This window comes from Cherax quadricarinatus, chromosome 6, assembly GCF_038502225.1.
Source record: "Cherax quadricarinatus isolate ZL_2023a chromosome 6, ASM3850222v1, whole genome shotgun sequence".
Lineage (NCBI taxonomy): Eukaryota > Metazoa > Arthropoda > Malacostraca > Decapoda > Parastacidae > Cherax > Cherax quadricarinatus.
This window is the reverse complement of record NC_091297.1, coordinates 12,196,006-12,213,796: the sequence shown is the minus strand read 5'-3', so window position 1 is coordinate 12,213,796 and position 17,791 is coordinate 12,196,006. Positions and strand designations below refer to the sequence as shown.

The window sequence follows — 17,791 nt, the reverse complement described above, 5'->3', positions numbered from 1 at the left end:
AGTATACTGTAAAACCAATTTTCTTTAACTTTTCACTTTCCCCACCAAAGTAAGGCGAACCAAATTTCAAAACAATCCAATTTTTGTTTTCAATGGTCAGGCCATATCTCACAATGGCAGGGTAACCTAAAAAGAAAAACTAGTTTCTCTTCTTAAATTTAATAATGTATACAGGAGGAGAAGTTACTAGCCTCTTGCTCCCAGCATTGTAGTCGCCTCTTACGATACACATAGCTTATGGAGGAAGAATTCTGTTCCACTTCCCCATGGAGATAAGAGGAAATAAACAAGAACAAAAAATAGTAAGAAAATAGAAGAAAACCCAGAGGGGTTTGTATATACCTGTATATGCTTGGTTTAGAAAAACACGTAAGCAAACACTAGGATATATTTATTAGAAAACATTTCGGTCCTGGGACCTTGATCACTTCTAATATAGAGGTTGAAAGACACCTGTACTTCCCACCTCCAGGACTCGAGTCCAGCTAACCACTTTCACTGAATCCCTTCATAAATGGTTCCTTGCTCACACTCCAACAGCACATTGTCATAAACACCACTTACCTCCATTCACTCATGTCTAACACACACAACACAAAAGCCTATTGGTTGTCCAAGCTCCTATGAACATTTTTTACCTATTACAGTTTCTTATTTTTAAGACAGCATTACTATCAGATTCCTAAGAGATACAACTCCAACCATGTAATTAATCATACAATAACTTCTGCAATTCATTTCTGGTTTGGTTTTATCCAAAATGTTATGCATAATTATGACTTTTCAGAAGTGACATAGTAAATTTGAAATCCTGAATCTCAACATCCATATGTACAGTATTATTGTTTACTTGTTATATTTATGTAAGATGTGTATAAATCTAGAGTGGATGGAAGATGATTGGAAGCAGAATTTTATGGAGTTGCTGAGAGAGAGCGGGGTTGAGCATCTTGAGTGCATGGATTAATATTTTTTCTGTGGGGGGGGGGGGAGTACTGAAGTGCTATTTGAAGTTAAGAGGTTTGAAGGTAACTGATACTGTGCTTGTGGTTTCAACTTAAAAGTGTTTCAATTTCATTATTGTAAATTGTGCTTTATGACTGATCAACTATTTAATCACTGTTTCAAACTTAAAACTGCCTCAATCTCATTACTGTTAACTGTGCTAAATTTGTAATACTGTAATTTTTTTATATATTACAGCTATAAGTTTTGATTACTGTAGACAATTAGCTACCTCTATTAATAAGAAAAACCATGTATAATAAAAATTTAGTCTTCTCAAAACACTAGTACAGTAATAAGTAGTCTGTATGAATTAGGTTTGGTCTGCCCAAAAGTGGCTTTCTTTGTACTTAACAAATCAAAATTGTAATCACACATTGTAAACACTGCAAAGAAATAAAATAAATCTTTAAATCTCATTAAATCTTAAATCTTTAAAATTGTTGAGATGCTGTGGTTCAGTTGGACATTATTAACCCTTTCAGGGTCCAGAGGCCCTCTCCTAAACTTGTTCTCAGGGTCGAAAATTTTTCAGAAAAAAACTTTTTTCTTATGAAAAGATAGAGAATCTTTTCCCGATCATAATGACACCAAAAGTATGAAATTTGATGGAAAACTTACAGAATTATGCTCCTGCAGAGTTAGCGGTCTCGACGATGTTTACACATCGGCGATTTCGCCCACTTTGAGCCCCATTTTCAGCCAATTCCAATGTACTAGTTGACAAAAAATCATAACTATTTTGCTAGAACTCCAATTTTTCTATCGAATGAGTACAAGAAACCACCCATTTACTGATTTCAACTATCCAGTAAAGTGGTCAGAAATTAGCAATTTCGCCAATTTCACACAAATTTCAAAAGATGCCAATTTCCAAACAGGGTCCAGAATAAACAAGACAGATATTCCTGGCACTAAAATAACATTTCCTCTGTTCATTAGTCATGTCCTCAGGCCCCTCTTACATTTCTTTTGCTTTCCACTTTGAATTTTTATTCTCACAAAAAATAGAAGATTTACTGTTATGCATTAGTGTAGAAATGGTATATATAATATCAGTGCACTTGTGAAAGAATATTAGACTCACCAGTTGACATGTATTGGATGTGTGGCTTTTGTTTACTTTTGAACTTTGGCAAAAATCGAACATTTCTGCTACTTTGAGCTCAATTTCAAGGTACTTTTCATTGTAAAACCAATCAGAATCATCTCAATTTCTGTAATATGTCTTCCATTCTATAAAATGAGACCAGGAAAACAACTAGAATACAACCATAAATACCATACAAAAATACAGTGCAAAGTCGCAGTTTTAAACAAAAACATGGTCAAAGTTTTTTTTTCTCATTATGCACTGTGTGCCGCAGGATTTTTTTTATACTGTGCACACTGACCACACAGACCCATTCTTTCATATGTAGGCCTACCAGCTTTCTCTTGCTAGATCTGAAGGCGCTAGAGTTTAGGCATACTAGTACATCAATAACCCTTGTGGGTAAGCCGTACTAGTACGTCGGAAACCCTGAAAGGGTTAAAACATGATGTAGGTGCCCTTCTGGGCAGACAGCTATGAAAAAAAAAGTAAAAGTTACACACTTTTTTTGATCACCCTGACTTAAATGGGTGGTAGTGATGGTGGTAGAGAGTAGTAGTGGTTGTGATGGTGGTAGAGGGTGGTAGTGATGGTGATAGAGGGTGTAAGTGATGGTGGTAGATGTTACAAAAAATGCGATATCTAATAAGCATAGAGATCTCCAGTGAGTACTAGAAAGGACTGCCCTTCTAGCATCCAGCCTGTTACTAGGTTTTTGTAACAAGTAGTCAGTATCCTGGTCCAATTATCCATTAGAATTTAGTAAGATTCAATAGTGCTTCAGGATTACAACTGGTAGGCTACTAACTAAAGAAATTAAAATTTAATAAGTTTATTAATAACAATAAAGTTGTAATAAAGTTGGTAGAATTACCGACAATATGTAAAGTAAAAGGACACAAGTGCAACTAATGTGACATTTATTGTGGCAACGTTTCGCTCTCCATTTCGCTCTCTATTGTTTGTAATGGCTTGATAAAGCTCCTGGAGAGCGAAACGTTGCCACAATAAATGTCACGTTAGTTGCACTTGTGTCCTTTTACTTAACAATAAAGTTGTCTAGGCATATATTATCAAAGTAAATTAAAGTAATCAATTGAATATAATATAGGATACAAGTTCCTAAACTTCTCTCATGTACAGTAGTACATGTACTGTGCTGAAGGCACATATCACATCTTTATGGCTTTTAAGTACCGTCTGGTACATCGTTAGCATTTAATAACATAGTACAAATATATACAAGTAAGTTTGTGTGTATGTGTGTAAGTGCTCTAAGTACAGTGGACCCCCGGTATTCGATGGCATCGGTATCCAATAAATCCGGTATTTGATACATTTTAACGCAAAAATTTTGCCTCGCCACTTGTTAAAAAACCCGCCACACGCGATTCGTCCGAGACGTGTCCACATGTGGCCTGAACTGCCCAGTGCGTGCCAGTGTTTACAAGCCAGCCAGTGTGCTCGCATCTAAGCATACATTCGGTACATTCCATATCATCACAGTGTTTTTGGTGCTCGTTTCTGCAAAATAAGTCACCATGGGCCCCAAGAAAGCTTCTAGTGCCAACCCTGTGGTAAAAAGGGTGAGAATTAGTATGGAAATTAAGAAAGATTTTGAAGGGTTTGGGGCTAACCCTGAGAAGCCTATGCCAGTTGTGGAATCCATTGTGCCTACTTCAAAAATTAAGGAAATATGTGCAAAGTGGGTTGAACTGCAAACCTTTATGGATGAAAATCACCCTAACACAGCTATTGCAAGCCAAACTGGTGACTATTACAATGACAATGTTGTGGCCCATTTTAGACAAATCGTAAAGGAACGGGAGGTACAGAGCTCTATGGACAGATTTGTTGTGCGACAGAGGTCCAGTGACTCTCAAGCTGGTCCTAGTGGCATTAAAAGAAGGGAAGTAACCCCGGAAAAGGACTTGCTACCTCAAGTCCTAATGGAAGGGGATTCCCCTTCTAAACAATAAGTTCGACACTCTCCCCTCCTCCCATCCTATCAATCATCACCAGATCTTCATTAAAGGTAAGTGTCATATATTCTATTTTTAGTAGAGTACTACAAACTGTGCATGTCTTCTTCAGTTTGTGTGCATTAAACTTAATATTTCATGTGGTAATTTTTTTTTTCATACTTTTGGGTGTCTTGCACGGATTAATTTGATTTCCATTATTTCTTATGGGGAAAATTAATTCGCCTTTCGATAATTTTGGCATACGATGAGCTCTCAGGAACGGATTAATATTGTATACCGGGGGACCACTGTAGTTCGCTATTTATTTATTTATTTATTTATTTATTTATAATTTGAGCACACTTACAGAGGTACAAAAAAATACAGATAAGAGCAGCATGCCAAAGCCACTTATACTATGCATAGCATTACGGGCTGGCTTAAAATTAACTTAAGATTAACTAAGCAATGATGAAATCAGTGAAAAACATTAATGTAAACTGATTACTATAAAGCACAAGTGAGTATTACAAAGACAGGTCATATGGTTGCATGCATTGTTGTAAATTCAGTAGAATGGAGTATTCTGTTAGGTAGTGTATTTAAAAAATAATAAAGTTAGATTGGGTTTTAGGTTTAACATTTATGTGATATAATTGTGAGAAACATTTAAGATATACAATTTATAAGGTTCAGTTATTCAGTATTTATTTGGTTTTGGGTGAGTAAGTGATCTTTGAGAAGAGACTTGAATTTATAAACAGGTAGTGTTTCTTTTATATTTACAGGTAATGAATTCCAGATTTTAGGGCCTTTTATGTGCATTGAGTTTTTGCATAGCGTGAGATGGACACGAGGAATATCAAAGAGTGATCTGTGCCTTGTGTTATGGTCATGCTATGTCTCAAGACTCGACTAGACTTTACCAGTGACTGACTAAAAGTCCTCACAAAAGCTAACTTCTTGACCAACCTGGCAATCAGAACAGCTTGCTTGAACAATAAAGCGACTGTTAAGCCGAACAGCAATATAACAAGCAACAGCGACACAAAATCAGGAACAAGGAGATAATATAACGACACTAAGTAGGGACCAACTGCAGATCCTCCCCAAATGTCACAAAACTCACATACAGTGGAACCTCAAAAATCGAACATATCACATATCAAACGTTTTGAAAATAGGACTATTTTTTCAGACAAACTGTGTCCCTATTATCGAACGCGCCCCTATTTTCGAACCGCCGGGTATGGGACCTGTCTGCCGGCCTGCTCTGTCCGTGTCCCCGCGCAGGCGCCGTGAGCAGTCTAGCTTTGTTTATGCTTGAGTGAACACTAACCTACGCTCTCATTCATGCATTTTACAATTATTTTGTTGTGTTTAGTGCTTGTGGGACTGTGAAATAAGCTGCCACAGGCCCAAAGAAACTTGCTAGTGGTACCCCTGTGGTAAAGAAAGTGAGAAACACCTTTGATGTGAAGAAGGAAATAATACAGAAGTATGAGAGTGGTGTGAGACTTGTTGAGCTTGCCAAGATGTATGGGAAAAACAAGTCGACCATCGGTTCTATCCTGTCAAAGAAAGAACAAATCAAGGAAGCTGATGTTGTGAAAGGTGTTAATATGCTAACCAAAAAAAGACCACAAATAGTTGAAGAGGTTGAGAAGTTGTTGCTGGTGTGGATCAAGGATAAAGAGATTGCAGGTGATAGTGTTTCAGAGACGATTATTTGCGAAAAGGCAAGGAAGTTGCATGCCGATCTGGCACAAAAAACTCCTGGAACCAGTGCTGATAGTGAATTTAAGGCCAGCAGGGGCTGGTTTGACAGATTTAAGAAGCGTAGTGGTATACACAATGTTGTAAGACATGGTGAGGCAGCCAGTTCAGACAAACGAGCGGCTGAGAAGTTTGTACAGGAGTTTAAGGGGTACATAGATAGTGAAGAATTGAAACCTGAACAAGTGTTTAATTGTGACGAAACAGGCTTGTTTTGGAAGAAAATGCCAAAAAGGACCTTCATCACACAGGAGGAAAAGGTACCGCCAGGACACAAGGCTATGAAAGACAGGCTTACTCTTTTGTTCTGTGCTAATGCTAGTGGTGATTTTAAAGTGAAGCCTTTACTTGTGTATCATTCAGAAAATCCCAGTGTTTAAGAAAAACAATGTCTTTAAGAACAAGTTATGTGTCTTGTGGAAAGATAATCATAAGGCATGGGCCACAAGACAAATTTTCAAAGAGAGGGTCCATGAAGTGTTTGGCCCCAGTGTGAAAAAATACCTCCAGGAAAAGAAATTGCCACTCAAGTGCCTCCTGTTAATGGACAATGCTCCTGCTCATCCTCCAAACTTATTAGACCTCTTGTCTAAGGACTTCAGTTTTATAAAAGTGAAGTTCTTGCCTCCTAACACCACTCCTCTCCTCCAGCCCATGGACCAGCAGGTCATTTCTAACTTCAAAAAACTACACAAAAGCAGTGTTTGAAAAGTGCTTTGAAGTGATCACAGACACTAAGTTGACCCTAAGAGAGTTCTGGAGGAATCACTTCAACATCTACAGCTCCGTAAGCCTTATAGGTAAGGCTTGGGAGGGAGTGACTTCCAGGACTTTGAACTCTGCTTGGAGACAATTGTGGCCAGATTGTGTCCAAAAGAGGGATTTTGAAGGGTTTGAGGCTGACCCTGATCCAGCTCACCCTCTGCCTGTTGTAGACTCTATTGTGGCATTGGGGAACACCCTGGGGTTGGAGGTGAGTGGTGAGGATGTGGAAGAGTTGGTGGAGGACCACAGGGAAGAGCTAACCACTGAAGAGCTGCAAGAGTTTCATCTGGAGCAGTATCAGACCACAGCTGAGGAACTTGCTTCAGAGGAGGAGGAAGAGGGAGTGGATGAGGTGCCTTCTTCAAAGATTAAGGAGATTTGTTCCAAGTGGAATGATGTCCCTGAGCAAGCTGAAACAAGCCATCTTTGCAACAAGTTCAGTGACAGAACCATGTCCCATTTTAGGGAAATGTTAAAGAGGTGCCAGAAACAGGACTGTGAACAGTTATTTTGTGGGACAGGGGTCAAGTGACTCTCAAGCTGGTCCTAGTGGCATTAAAAGACAGAGAAGGGAAGTAACCCCAGAGAGGGCTTTATCTGAAGTCCTCATGGAGGGGGATTCTCCTTCCAAACACTAACCCCAACTCCCTCTCTCCTCCTCCCTATCTTCCAGATGTCATCACCAATCTTCAATAAAGGTAAGTAAAAATGTTATTTTATATGTATTACTATACATAATTAAAAACTATAGTATTTGTTGTATGTAAAACTGTAATTAATCTCTATAAAATGTATTTTTTGTGTGAATATTTTTGGGTTTCTGGAACGGATTAATTGTATTTCCATTATTTCTTATGGGAAATATTGCTTCGAATTTCAGACTTTTCGAATTTAGACCTAGCTCCTGGAATGGATTACGTTCGATTTTTGAGGTTCCACTGTACTACCGAATCTAAGTTCAGCATTAGAAAATCCCCGAGTGTGACAGTACACAGATACCAGTACAAATTAGGTCAGAAGCTACAGCTCAGGACCCAAGTTTCTCAGTGTCTATGAGACACACAATCTCAGTACAACGTCGAAAATCACTAAGTCTAGGCTATGTTCTGTGAACAGAGTTACACAGAACCAACAACAACAAAGCGACAGAGACGATCTTCCAACAAGGGCCAGCAATGAAGAGCTGGAGAGGCCGTGTTGTTGGAAGGCACGTCAAACCAACAAGAAGGCACAGGACAGGCAGACACTCACTCCTGGTGAGGTGTGATCACCCCACCCTGATCACATGACTCTCCGTGGGCTGCTGCTGCCCAGCAACACAGAAGCCGGCAGCGAAACAAGCGAAGTGAAAACTACAGTAGTTAGACAATGCTGCCAGCTACTTAATACTCTCGAACAATGAGCATTGAATATATAAATGTTACATCCTACCTAATAATATAACTAAGTCAAATAATAATATAAAGCAATATATTTATGATTTAGCTAATACCGCAAATATAAGCAGTATAAAATTATATGAACAGGTAATATACATTATATACATTGTGACCCATTCAGGGGTTGCAATAGTAGAAGGTAGTAGTGATGGTGGTAGAGGGTGGTAGTGATGGTGGTAAAGGATGGTAGAGGGTGGTAGTGATGGTGGTAGAGGGGGTAGTGATGGTGGTAGAGGGTGGTAGTGGTTGTGATGGTGGTAGAGGGTGGTAGCAATTGTGGTAGAGGGTAGTAGTGATGGTGGTAGAGATAACCTCTCCTCCCTCTCCCCTCCTCGCCGTCTTCCATATGCCAACAAGTCTTCAATAAAGGTAAAAAGTAATTTAAATGTTTATTTATCCATTTCATTAGTGCTTTATATTTATTTCTCATTGTTTTCTGTATGTAAAACTCTAGTTATTCTCTATAAAATGTTTTGTTAACATTTTTGGGTGTCTGAAACGGATTAATTGGATTTACATTATTTCTTATGGGAAATATAAAAAATCGGGGCACCACTGTATTCACATCACACTTTTCTTCTCACTATACAGAAAGCAACTGTAAACACTCCACTCCCCATGTTGGCCCGTGGCCTGGTGGCAAAAGCTCTCACTTCACACGCTGAGGGCAAGGGTGAAAACACTGGGCATGTTTCCTTACACTGGTTGTCTATGTTCACCCATCAGTAAAATGGGTACCTGGGTGTTAGTCAACTGGTGTGGGTCACATCCTGGGACAAAACTGCTTAACAAGCAGCTTTCTATATAGTAGTATGTCACTGATGTCAGCTAGACCTGTATACCATGTACATGTACAGTGGTCCCTCAATTATCGTCCATAATCCGTTCCTGGAAGTGGGACTATTATTGAAATAGACGATTTTCGAATCAATTTTCCCCATAAGAAATAATGTAAATACAATTAATCCATTCCTGACACCCAGAAGTATTAAAACAAAAATTTTTTTTACATGAAATATAGATGTAGTACATAAATAATACAATGACGCATGATGTATGAAACATTAACAGCATAACACTTACCTTTATTGGCGATTCTTCTTAGTGTATGGAAGACTGGAGGAGGAGAGAGATTGAATTACTGTTTGGAAGGGGAATCCCCTTCGATGAAAATGTCCCTCGTGACCCATGCCTTATTATTAGATCTCCAAAACACACAATTTACTCTTCATAACATTGTTTTTCTTGAACACTCTGGGATTTTCAGAATGGTACACTAGTAACGGCTTCACTTTGAAATCCCCATTAGCATTAGCACAGAACATGAGCGTCAGCCTGTCTTTCATAGGCTTGTGTCCTGGCAGTGCATTTTCTTCCTGAGTAATGTAGGTCCTCTTTGGCATTTTCTTCCAAAAGAGGCCTGTTTCATCACAATTGAACACTTGTTCAGGTTTCAGTCTTTCAGCCTTTATGTACTCCTTGAATTCATGCACATATTTTTCAGCCGCTTTTTGGTCTGAACTGGCAGCCTCACCATGCCTTATCACACTGTGTATGCCAGTATGCTTCTTAAATCTCTCAAACCAACCTTTGCTGGCCTTAAATTCACTCACGTCACCACTAGTTGCAGGCAATTTCTTTACCAAATCGTCATGCAACTGCCTAGCCTTTTCACAAATAAGCGACGTCATAAGACTATCTCCTGCTAATTGTTTCTCGTTTATCCACACTAATTATAACTTCTTGACATCTTCAAGTACTGGTGATCTCATTTTTGTCAGCATATTTAACCCCTTCGCAACAGCAGCTTCCTTGATTTCCTTTTTCTTGGCTATGATGGAAGATATGGTTGTACGGGATTTGTTATACATCCTGGCCAGTTCACCCACACGTACGCCACTTTCATATTGTTCAATGATGTTTTTTTTAAATTCAATCGTATTTTTCACCTTCTTTACCAAAGGCTTGGCACTAGGAGCTTTCTTTGGAGCCATGGTAGCTTATTTAGTACTTGCAAGCACTAAAATGAATGAAATACAGTGGACCCTCAACCAGCGATATTAATCCGTTCCTGATAGCTCATCGTTAATCAAAATAATCGTTAGTCAAGTTAATTTTCCCCATAAGAAATAATGGAAATCAAATTAATCCATGCAAGACACCCCAAAGTATTGAAAAAAAAAAAAAATTTACCACATGAAATATTAATTTTAATACACACAAACTGAAAAAGACATGCACAGTTACATGACACTTACCTTTATTGAAGATCTGGTGATGATTGATGGGATGGGAGGAGGGGAGACCGATGATCTTGTTAGTTTTTAGAAGGGGAATCCTCTTCCATTAGCACTTGAGGCAGCAAGTCTTTTTCTGGGGTTACTTCCCTTGTTCTTTTAATGACACTAGGACCAGCTTCAGAGTCACTGGACTTCTGTCGCACACCATATCTGTCCATAGAGGCCTGTACCTCTCGTTCCTTTATCCTGAAGTGTTTCACAACATTGTCAGTGTAATAGTCACCAGCACGGCTTGCAATAGCTGTGTGAGGGTGATTTTCATCAAAAAAGGTTTGCACTTTAAGCCACATTGCACACATTTCCTTATCTTTGAAGTAGGCAACTTCTTCAATTTCTCTCTCCCCTCCTCTGAAGCAGTTTCCTCAGGTGTGGCCTCTTACTGTTGAAGATGATCTAGCAGCTCATCAGTGGTTTGTTCTTCATTGTCCTCCTCCACCAACTCTTCCACATCCTCCCCACTAACCTCACCAATATGAGCACTAGTTCCAGGCATTTTTTCCTGTTCACCTGGGTGTTAGTCAACTGTTGTGGGTCGCATCCTGGGGGACAAGATTAAAGACCCCCAATAGAAATAAGTTAGACAGTCCTCGATGATGCACTGACTTTCTTGGGTTATCCTGGGTGGCTAACCCTCTGGGGTTAATCGTTTCTCGGTAATTGTTTCACGTTAAGCCACACCAACAACACTCTCTCCACATCTTCGAGTAATACAGCTGATGGTGGTGCAACAACAACAACAGCTGACTGTGGTGCAGCAGCAGCTGCACCTTTGGCAAGAACAGCTTCCTTGATTGCCGTTTTCTTACCCACAATAGTAGCGATGGTTGATTGGGGTTTATTATACAACCTGACCAGCTCAGAGACACGCACTCCACTTTCATACTTAGCAATGATCTCTTTCTTCATCTCCATAGTAATTCTCACCCTTTTTGCTGTAGGGCTGGCACTAGAAGCTTTCTTGGGGCCCATGGTGACTTATTTTGCAGGTGCAATCACTACAAAGGCTGTGATAATATGAAATGTTCCAGTTGTTGTATGTTTGGAAGCGACCGCGGTTGCTGCCTGGCTTGTAAACACTGACACCCAAGGGACAAGTGAGGCGCGCTCAGGCCAAAGTGGACGCGTATGGTACGGAACGATTAGCGCTGGTTGGGTTTTTAAGCGCTAGGTGAGGCAAAATTTTTGCGTTTAAATGTATCGCTAGTCAGATTTATCGTTAATCGATGCCATCGCTGGTTAAGGGTCCACTGTATTATGAAATATTTCGTATGAATTGGTGAGGGGACCATCGCTCACTGGTAAACAATGGCACACTGGCTGGGAAGGGAGGCATAGGCGGCTCAGAGCCATGAGTACGCGTCCAGGACGAAAGACGATTAGCAAGTTAACGGACCATTTGCAAGCCAATGTTTAGACAAAATAACGGGACTATTTCTGAAATGGACGACTTTCAGGCCGGACGATTATTGAGGGACCACTGTATATGTAGAAATAAAGATATTATATTATGTATTATTATTATTATTATAAAATTTACCTGAGCATCATTGCCCTTGTCTACTAGCTCTTGAACATAGTTTTCCCCAAAGTGTCGCTGGCCTGCAGCATATGCTTCAATTATCATCTCCTTTGGCTTAGTTTTGGTGACAGCAACCAATCGAGGCTGAGGACACAGAGCTGCCACATTCTGCAGGAAAAATCATTTTCAAAATTTTGCATAAATGATTTACAAATGCAGTATACTACAGAAAATGTTTTTGGCAGCCAAATCCAGAAATAGTGGTGTTGCTCAGGACATGCAACAGGTATAGGGTCTTTAACAGTCAATAATATCTTTTCAAGATAAAAGTAATTACCGTACTTGAAACAGCGAACAGGCAGATGAGGCCTAAATATGGAAAATGCAGAACAACAGAAATCAAGCAACTTTTATATTGACAAAACAATTAAATTAAATAATTTTTTAAATGTGGTATTTGTTTATAAAATTAATTTTTTAAAATATTTTTATTCAAAATTACTGTATTTATGGAAAGGCAATAAAGCTATTAAGAGGGGAGGAGGAAGGTGGAAGGTGGAAGGAGGAGGAGGAAGAAGAAGAAGAAGAAGAAGAAGAAGAAGAAGAAGAAGAAGACGAAGAAGAAGAATACCTAATAATAATAATAATATGTAATAATATGTTCCCTTGAGGCATGAAAACATTTCACCCCATGAGTGACAAGATAAGGGGAGATAACATCTGATAAGAGCTGACCTTTGATGAGCGTAAAGGAGGGAGGGGGGCAGCTGTCCATCTGTCAAGAGCCAGGAGGAGGAGGAGGAGGAGGAGGAGGAGGAGGAGGAGGAGGAGGAGGAGGAGGAGGAGGAGGAGGAGGAGGAGGAGGAGGAGGAGGAGGAGGAGGAGGAGGAGGAGGAGGAGGAGGAGGAGGAGGAGGAGGAGGAGGAGGAGGAGGAGGAGGAGGAGGAGGAGGAGGAGGAGGAGGAGGAGGAGGAGGAGGAGGAGGAGGAGGAGGAGGAGGAGGAGGAGGAGGAGGAGGAGGAGGAGGAGGAGGAGGAGGAGGAGGAGGAGGAGGAGGAGGAGGAGGAGGAGGAGGAGGAGGAGGAGGAGGAGGAGGAGGAGGAGGAGGAGGAGGAGGAGGAGGAGGAGGAGGAGGAGGAGGAGGAGGAGGAGGAGGAGGAGGAGGAGGAGGAGGAGGAGGAGGAGGAGGAGGAGGAGGAGGAGGAGGAGGAGGAGAGGAGGAGGAGGAGGAGGAGGAGGAGGAGGAGGAGGAGGAGGAGGAGGAGGAGGAGGAGGAGGAGGAGGAGGAGGAGGAGGAGGAGGAGGAGGAGGAGGAGGAGGAGGAGGAGGAGGAGGAGGAGGAGGAGGAGGAGGAGGAGGGAGGAGGAGGAGGAGGAGGAGGAGGAGGAGGAGGAGGAGGAGGAGGAGGAGGAGGAGGAGGAGGAGGAGGAGGAGGAGGAGGAGGAGGAGGAGGAGGAGGAGGAGGAGGAGGAGGAGGAGGAGGAGGAGGAGGAGGAGGAGGAGGAGGAGGAGGAGGAGGAGGAGGAGGAGGAGGAGGGAGGAGGATGATGACGAACAAACATTTGTCTGTCTGTTCTATTTGTCTGTCTGCCAAACTCCCTGTCTATCCGCTCAGCTCAATGTCTCAGAGAGAGCCACAAGACTGTGTCATCATCACGCTTTACTCACATCTTCAAGCAGAGTATAGCACTTTGTCTGGATTTTTTGGGTTATCCTAGGTAATTTACACTATGTATAGTTGTATTTATGTGTACCTGTGAGACAGAGATAGAGAGAGAGAGAGAGAAAGAGAGACAGATTGAAAGAGATAGAATGAGGGAGAAAGATAATTAGATAGAATGGAGGGGGAAGCAGCATCCGAACCCCATTGTTTTGACAGGCGGTAGGGGAGTGAGTAATGAGACAATATGTCATTTTGACAGCTGCCGACTCCTGACTCAAAACAATTATAAGCCACACACTCAGCAGGCAAGACAAGCTTTGCTGAAGGGTGATAATAGGAGTTTTATGAAAGTATCTAGTGACTATATATGTGTATATATATTATAGAAACCAGAAGCAAGAAGGGAAGGCAGGAATGAAGGAAGGACTAGATGAAAGGAAGGAAAAAAGTAATGAAGGACAGATGAAGGAATGTAGGAAGAGAGGTGGAATGCCCTCCAGGTAGCCTCCAGGTAGGAAAGGAATGAAGGAAATTAGGAAGGAAGGAATGATGACACACGACCATTTACCTAGGATAACTACATAACACAACTGCCTGCAAATACTTTGAAGAAAACTGCTCAGACGAGGTGTTTTGTCTTTGCACATAAAAAAAAATTCAACAAAAATGCACACACACTGATTTTATGTGTGAGAGTGTAAAACACCATTGTGTATGACACCATGTTTTATGTGTGAGAGTGTAAAACACCACTGTATGACACCATGTTTTATGTGTGAGAGTGTAAAACACCACTGTGTATGACACCATGTTTTATGTGTGAGGAGTGTAAAACACCACTGTGTATGACACTATGTTTTATGTGTGAGGAGTGTAACATACAACACTCAGAAATGGAAGGCACAATTTTATTTTATTCAGGAGAGTGGAGTGTAGCTTAAACTCCCTAGATCAGTGGTTCTTAACCTTTTTCGTCCTATGACCCCCCCCCCCCCCCGAGACTCTTCATGAACCCTATAATAAATTTTGAAATGATGAACCTTGTGAAAAGGTAAGATGAAACAAAATGATAGGAAGACCATAGTTTATTGAATATGCTACAGAACAAAAACCCTGAAAAATTCCACATAGCCTCTACAAATGCCAGAACATTACAAATTCCACAGAACTATTGATCATACAAAACCTACTTCTCATTCACTCAGTGGGAGGGTTGAAATTGTTTTGCAGCCAAAAGTCTATCAAAGCAAGGAGCACTGCTTGACAGGCAACACCTCATGTCAGCATCGATCACAAGCCTATTACGTGCCTTCTTTTTCAGTGTTACCATTGCTGAGAATCCAACCTCGCAGCGATAGGTTGATGGGGACTAGATCTCCACAAGTGGTTGTGGCCAATGATTCAGAGAACAAGTACTTATCCTTCATAACTTCCCTGTCAAGGTAACAAACATAAACAAGAAGTTGAGAACATCAAGCAACAACCGTTTACTCGTCCAGTTGCAATGAATACATTCGACTACTCCTCACAGCAGTCATTACTTGCAGCAGAATATCATCACTCATGTCCAAGATCCGACTTCTGACTGTATCATTTGAAAGGGAAATGCCCTCAACTTGTTTGCCTGCTGTTCTCCAAGACCCACCTTCACTGCTTCCAGAATGCAAGGTTTAATCAGGTCTTCGCCAATTGTATGAGGCACGATTTTTAGAATAATTATGCTGCTTCATTCTGACAAGCAAAGTGACCAGTGGAATCGATACATGACCTTCAGAGAAGCTTCCTTTTGCCTGAAAAAGTCCAAGCTTTTGTCCACCAAATGGCTGTATCAAGACTCAAAATGGACCTTCAGTTTGCTTGGCTTCATACTCTCATGACTCAAAACTTTGGTGCAAACAACACATTGTGGCTTGACCACAGAGTTCTGAATGATGCTTGTGAAACCCATCTTGAAAAAGGCTTCATTGTACGTATGCTTCTTGGCAGACATAGTGCAAACAGGAAACTGCCTTGGGAGTCACGGAGCAAGAGCGACATACGGACATCCTCCACCATAGCTATGAACTGACTAAGTGACTGGTCATGGTTGATGTGTTTACTGTAGCAGACCACTGCACATCTGATCAGTGTTGCCACTCACCAAACTGGTAAAAATCTAACTGGCTAATTCAAGTACGTATATGAAAATAAATTATATTCTCCCGAACCATTTGTGACCCCCGAGAAACCCCAAATGACTCCCCAGGGGGTCATGACACCCCAGGTTAAGAACCACTGTCCTAGATCAAAAGCCCTTTACCAGCATCAAGGCATCATCCCCCTTACCTGGAATATACCTGGAGGGAGTTTTGGGGGAGTCACTGTCCCCATGGCATGGCCCATGATAAGGCCTCATGGTTGATCAGGTCCTGATCAACCAGGTTATTGCTGGCTTCATGTAAACCTGACATATGAGCCACAGCCCAGCTGGTCAAGAATTTACTTTAGGTGCCTGTCCAGCTCCTTCTTGAAGACAGCCAAGGGTCTATTGGTAATCCCCCTTATGTATTCTGGGAGGCGGAGACAGTTGAACGATCTTGGGTCCTTGACACTTATTGTGTTATCTCTTAGCATACTTGTGGCACCTTTTTTCATTCAAATCAAATCAAAGCTTATTCTCTATAAGGATTACAATGCGGGGTTTACAGATTTTGGTTATTGTGTGGTTTACATGTAATAAAATACTAATTACAGAGGGGGCCACTAGAACACCTAGCATGGCTAGGCATTTTGGGCAAACTTAGATTAATTCTTAACCCTAAATTATTACAAATTGGGGAGTAAGTTGACTAAATACTGACTAAATACTAAGTGACTAAATACTAGTTTGTGAGTTTAGCAATGTGAATGCTTTTGTTTTGGCACAATACATAGTTTCTATATTGGACTATCACGGGCTAACTTGTGACTAGTTAGGAATCATTATTTTAAGATTAAGATACATATTTCTGTGCTTATAGTCAAATGGGTGAGTGAGTGTAAGTATGAACCACCAGGTGGTTTTTATGTAGTTAGTTGACGGGGTGTATCAGGGAGATAAGATGTTTTCTAATGGTAGTTTTGAAGGTGATGAATGTGTCTGCAGTTCTAGAGTTTTCAGGTGGGGTGTTCCAGATTTTAGGGCCTTTGACATACATTGAATTTTTGTAAAGGTTTAGTCGGACACGGGGAATGTCGTAGAGATGTTTGTGTCTGGTGTTATGCTTGTGGGTCCTGTCACAACTATCAAGAAAGCATTTTAGGTCAAGGTTAATATTGGAATTTAAGGTCCTGTATATGTAGATTGCACAGTAGTAAGTGTGGATGTTCTGAACAGGGAGTAAGTTTAGATCTATGAAGAGTGGGGGAGGGGTGTTGCCAGGGATGGGATTTAGTGATTATTCTTACTGCGGCTTTTTGTTGAGTTATTATTGGCTTTAGGTGTATTGCTGCATAGGTGAGGTATGGATATGTAAGTGCATGGTATAGTGTGAGAAGGGCATTATGCAGCACGTAGTATCGTATCTTGGAGAGGATCCCAACTGTTTTGGATACTTTTTTTGATGTGTGTTGGATATGGGTGCTGAAATTCAGGTTGTTGTCCAGGTATAGGCCTAGGAATTTGCCCTCATTATGTCTGGCAATTAGAGTGCAGTCAATCTTAATGTTTAGTTGCGCAGCACCTGCTCTGCTACCAAACATAATATAGTAGGTTTTGTCGATTTTAAGTGTAAGTTTATTGGCTGTCATCCAAGTTGATATTTTGAGCAGCTCCTCATTAACAATGGTGGTGAGGGTGGCAAGATTAGGGTGAGAGATGACGTAAGTCGTGTCGTCAGCAAAGAGAATGGGTTTCAGGTGTTGGGATACGTTTGGAAGATCATTGATTTAAATGAAGAAGAGCAGGGGTCCAAGGACACTTCCCTGCAGAACTCCAGTATCAAGTGGCTGTGTTGATGATGCTGTGTCTTTAATGGTGACATACTGGGGGGATGTTGCATCTCCTGCCAAGTGTGCAGATTTTGGACTAGCCCATCTAAGGATTTTTAATAAGATTTTTGATAATGGACCTTAATAAAAAAATTAAATCAAGAAATTTTAATTTCTAAAGTTAATTAATTCCAGCTAGATTAGGTGAGATTTTGCTTTATTTAATCAACTTGATTATATATATGTAAATTACTAGTATATATGACATGCATGTGACTGCTTCCAACTGATTTCTACTCCTATAACTCAACTTGTAGCT

General features: G+C 40.8%; 1 protein-coding gene across 2 annotated transcripts in view; it reads right to left on the bottom strand.

Moving 5' to 3' along the window:
- LOC128692195 (pyridoxal phosphate homeostasis protein) overlaps positions 1-17,791 on the bottom strand; it is a 48,726-nt gene that overhangs the window by 12,966 nt on the left and 17,969 nt on the right. For both annotated transcript variants that reach the window (XM_070080344.1, XM_070080338.1), the window contains exon 2: positions 11,880-12,029. In XM_070080344.1, coding sequence (XP_069936445.1) covers positions 11,880-12,029 — 150 coding nt within the window. The remainder of the gene's footprint in view (positions 1-11,879; positions 12,030-17,791) is intronic.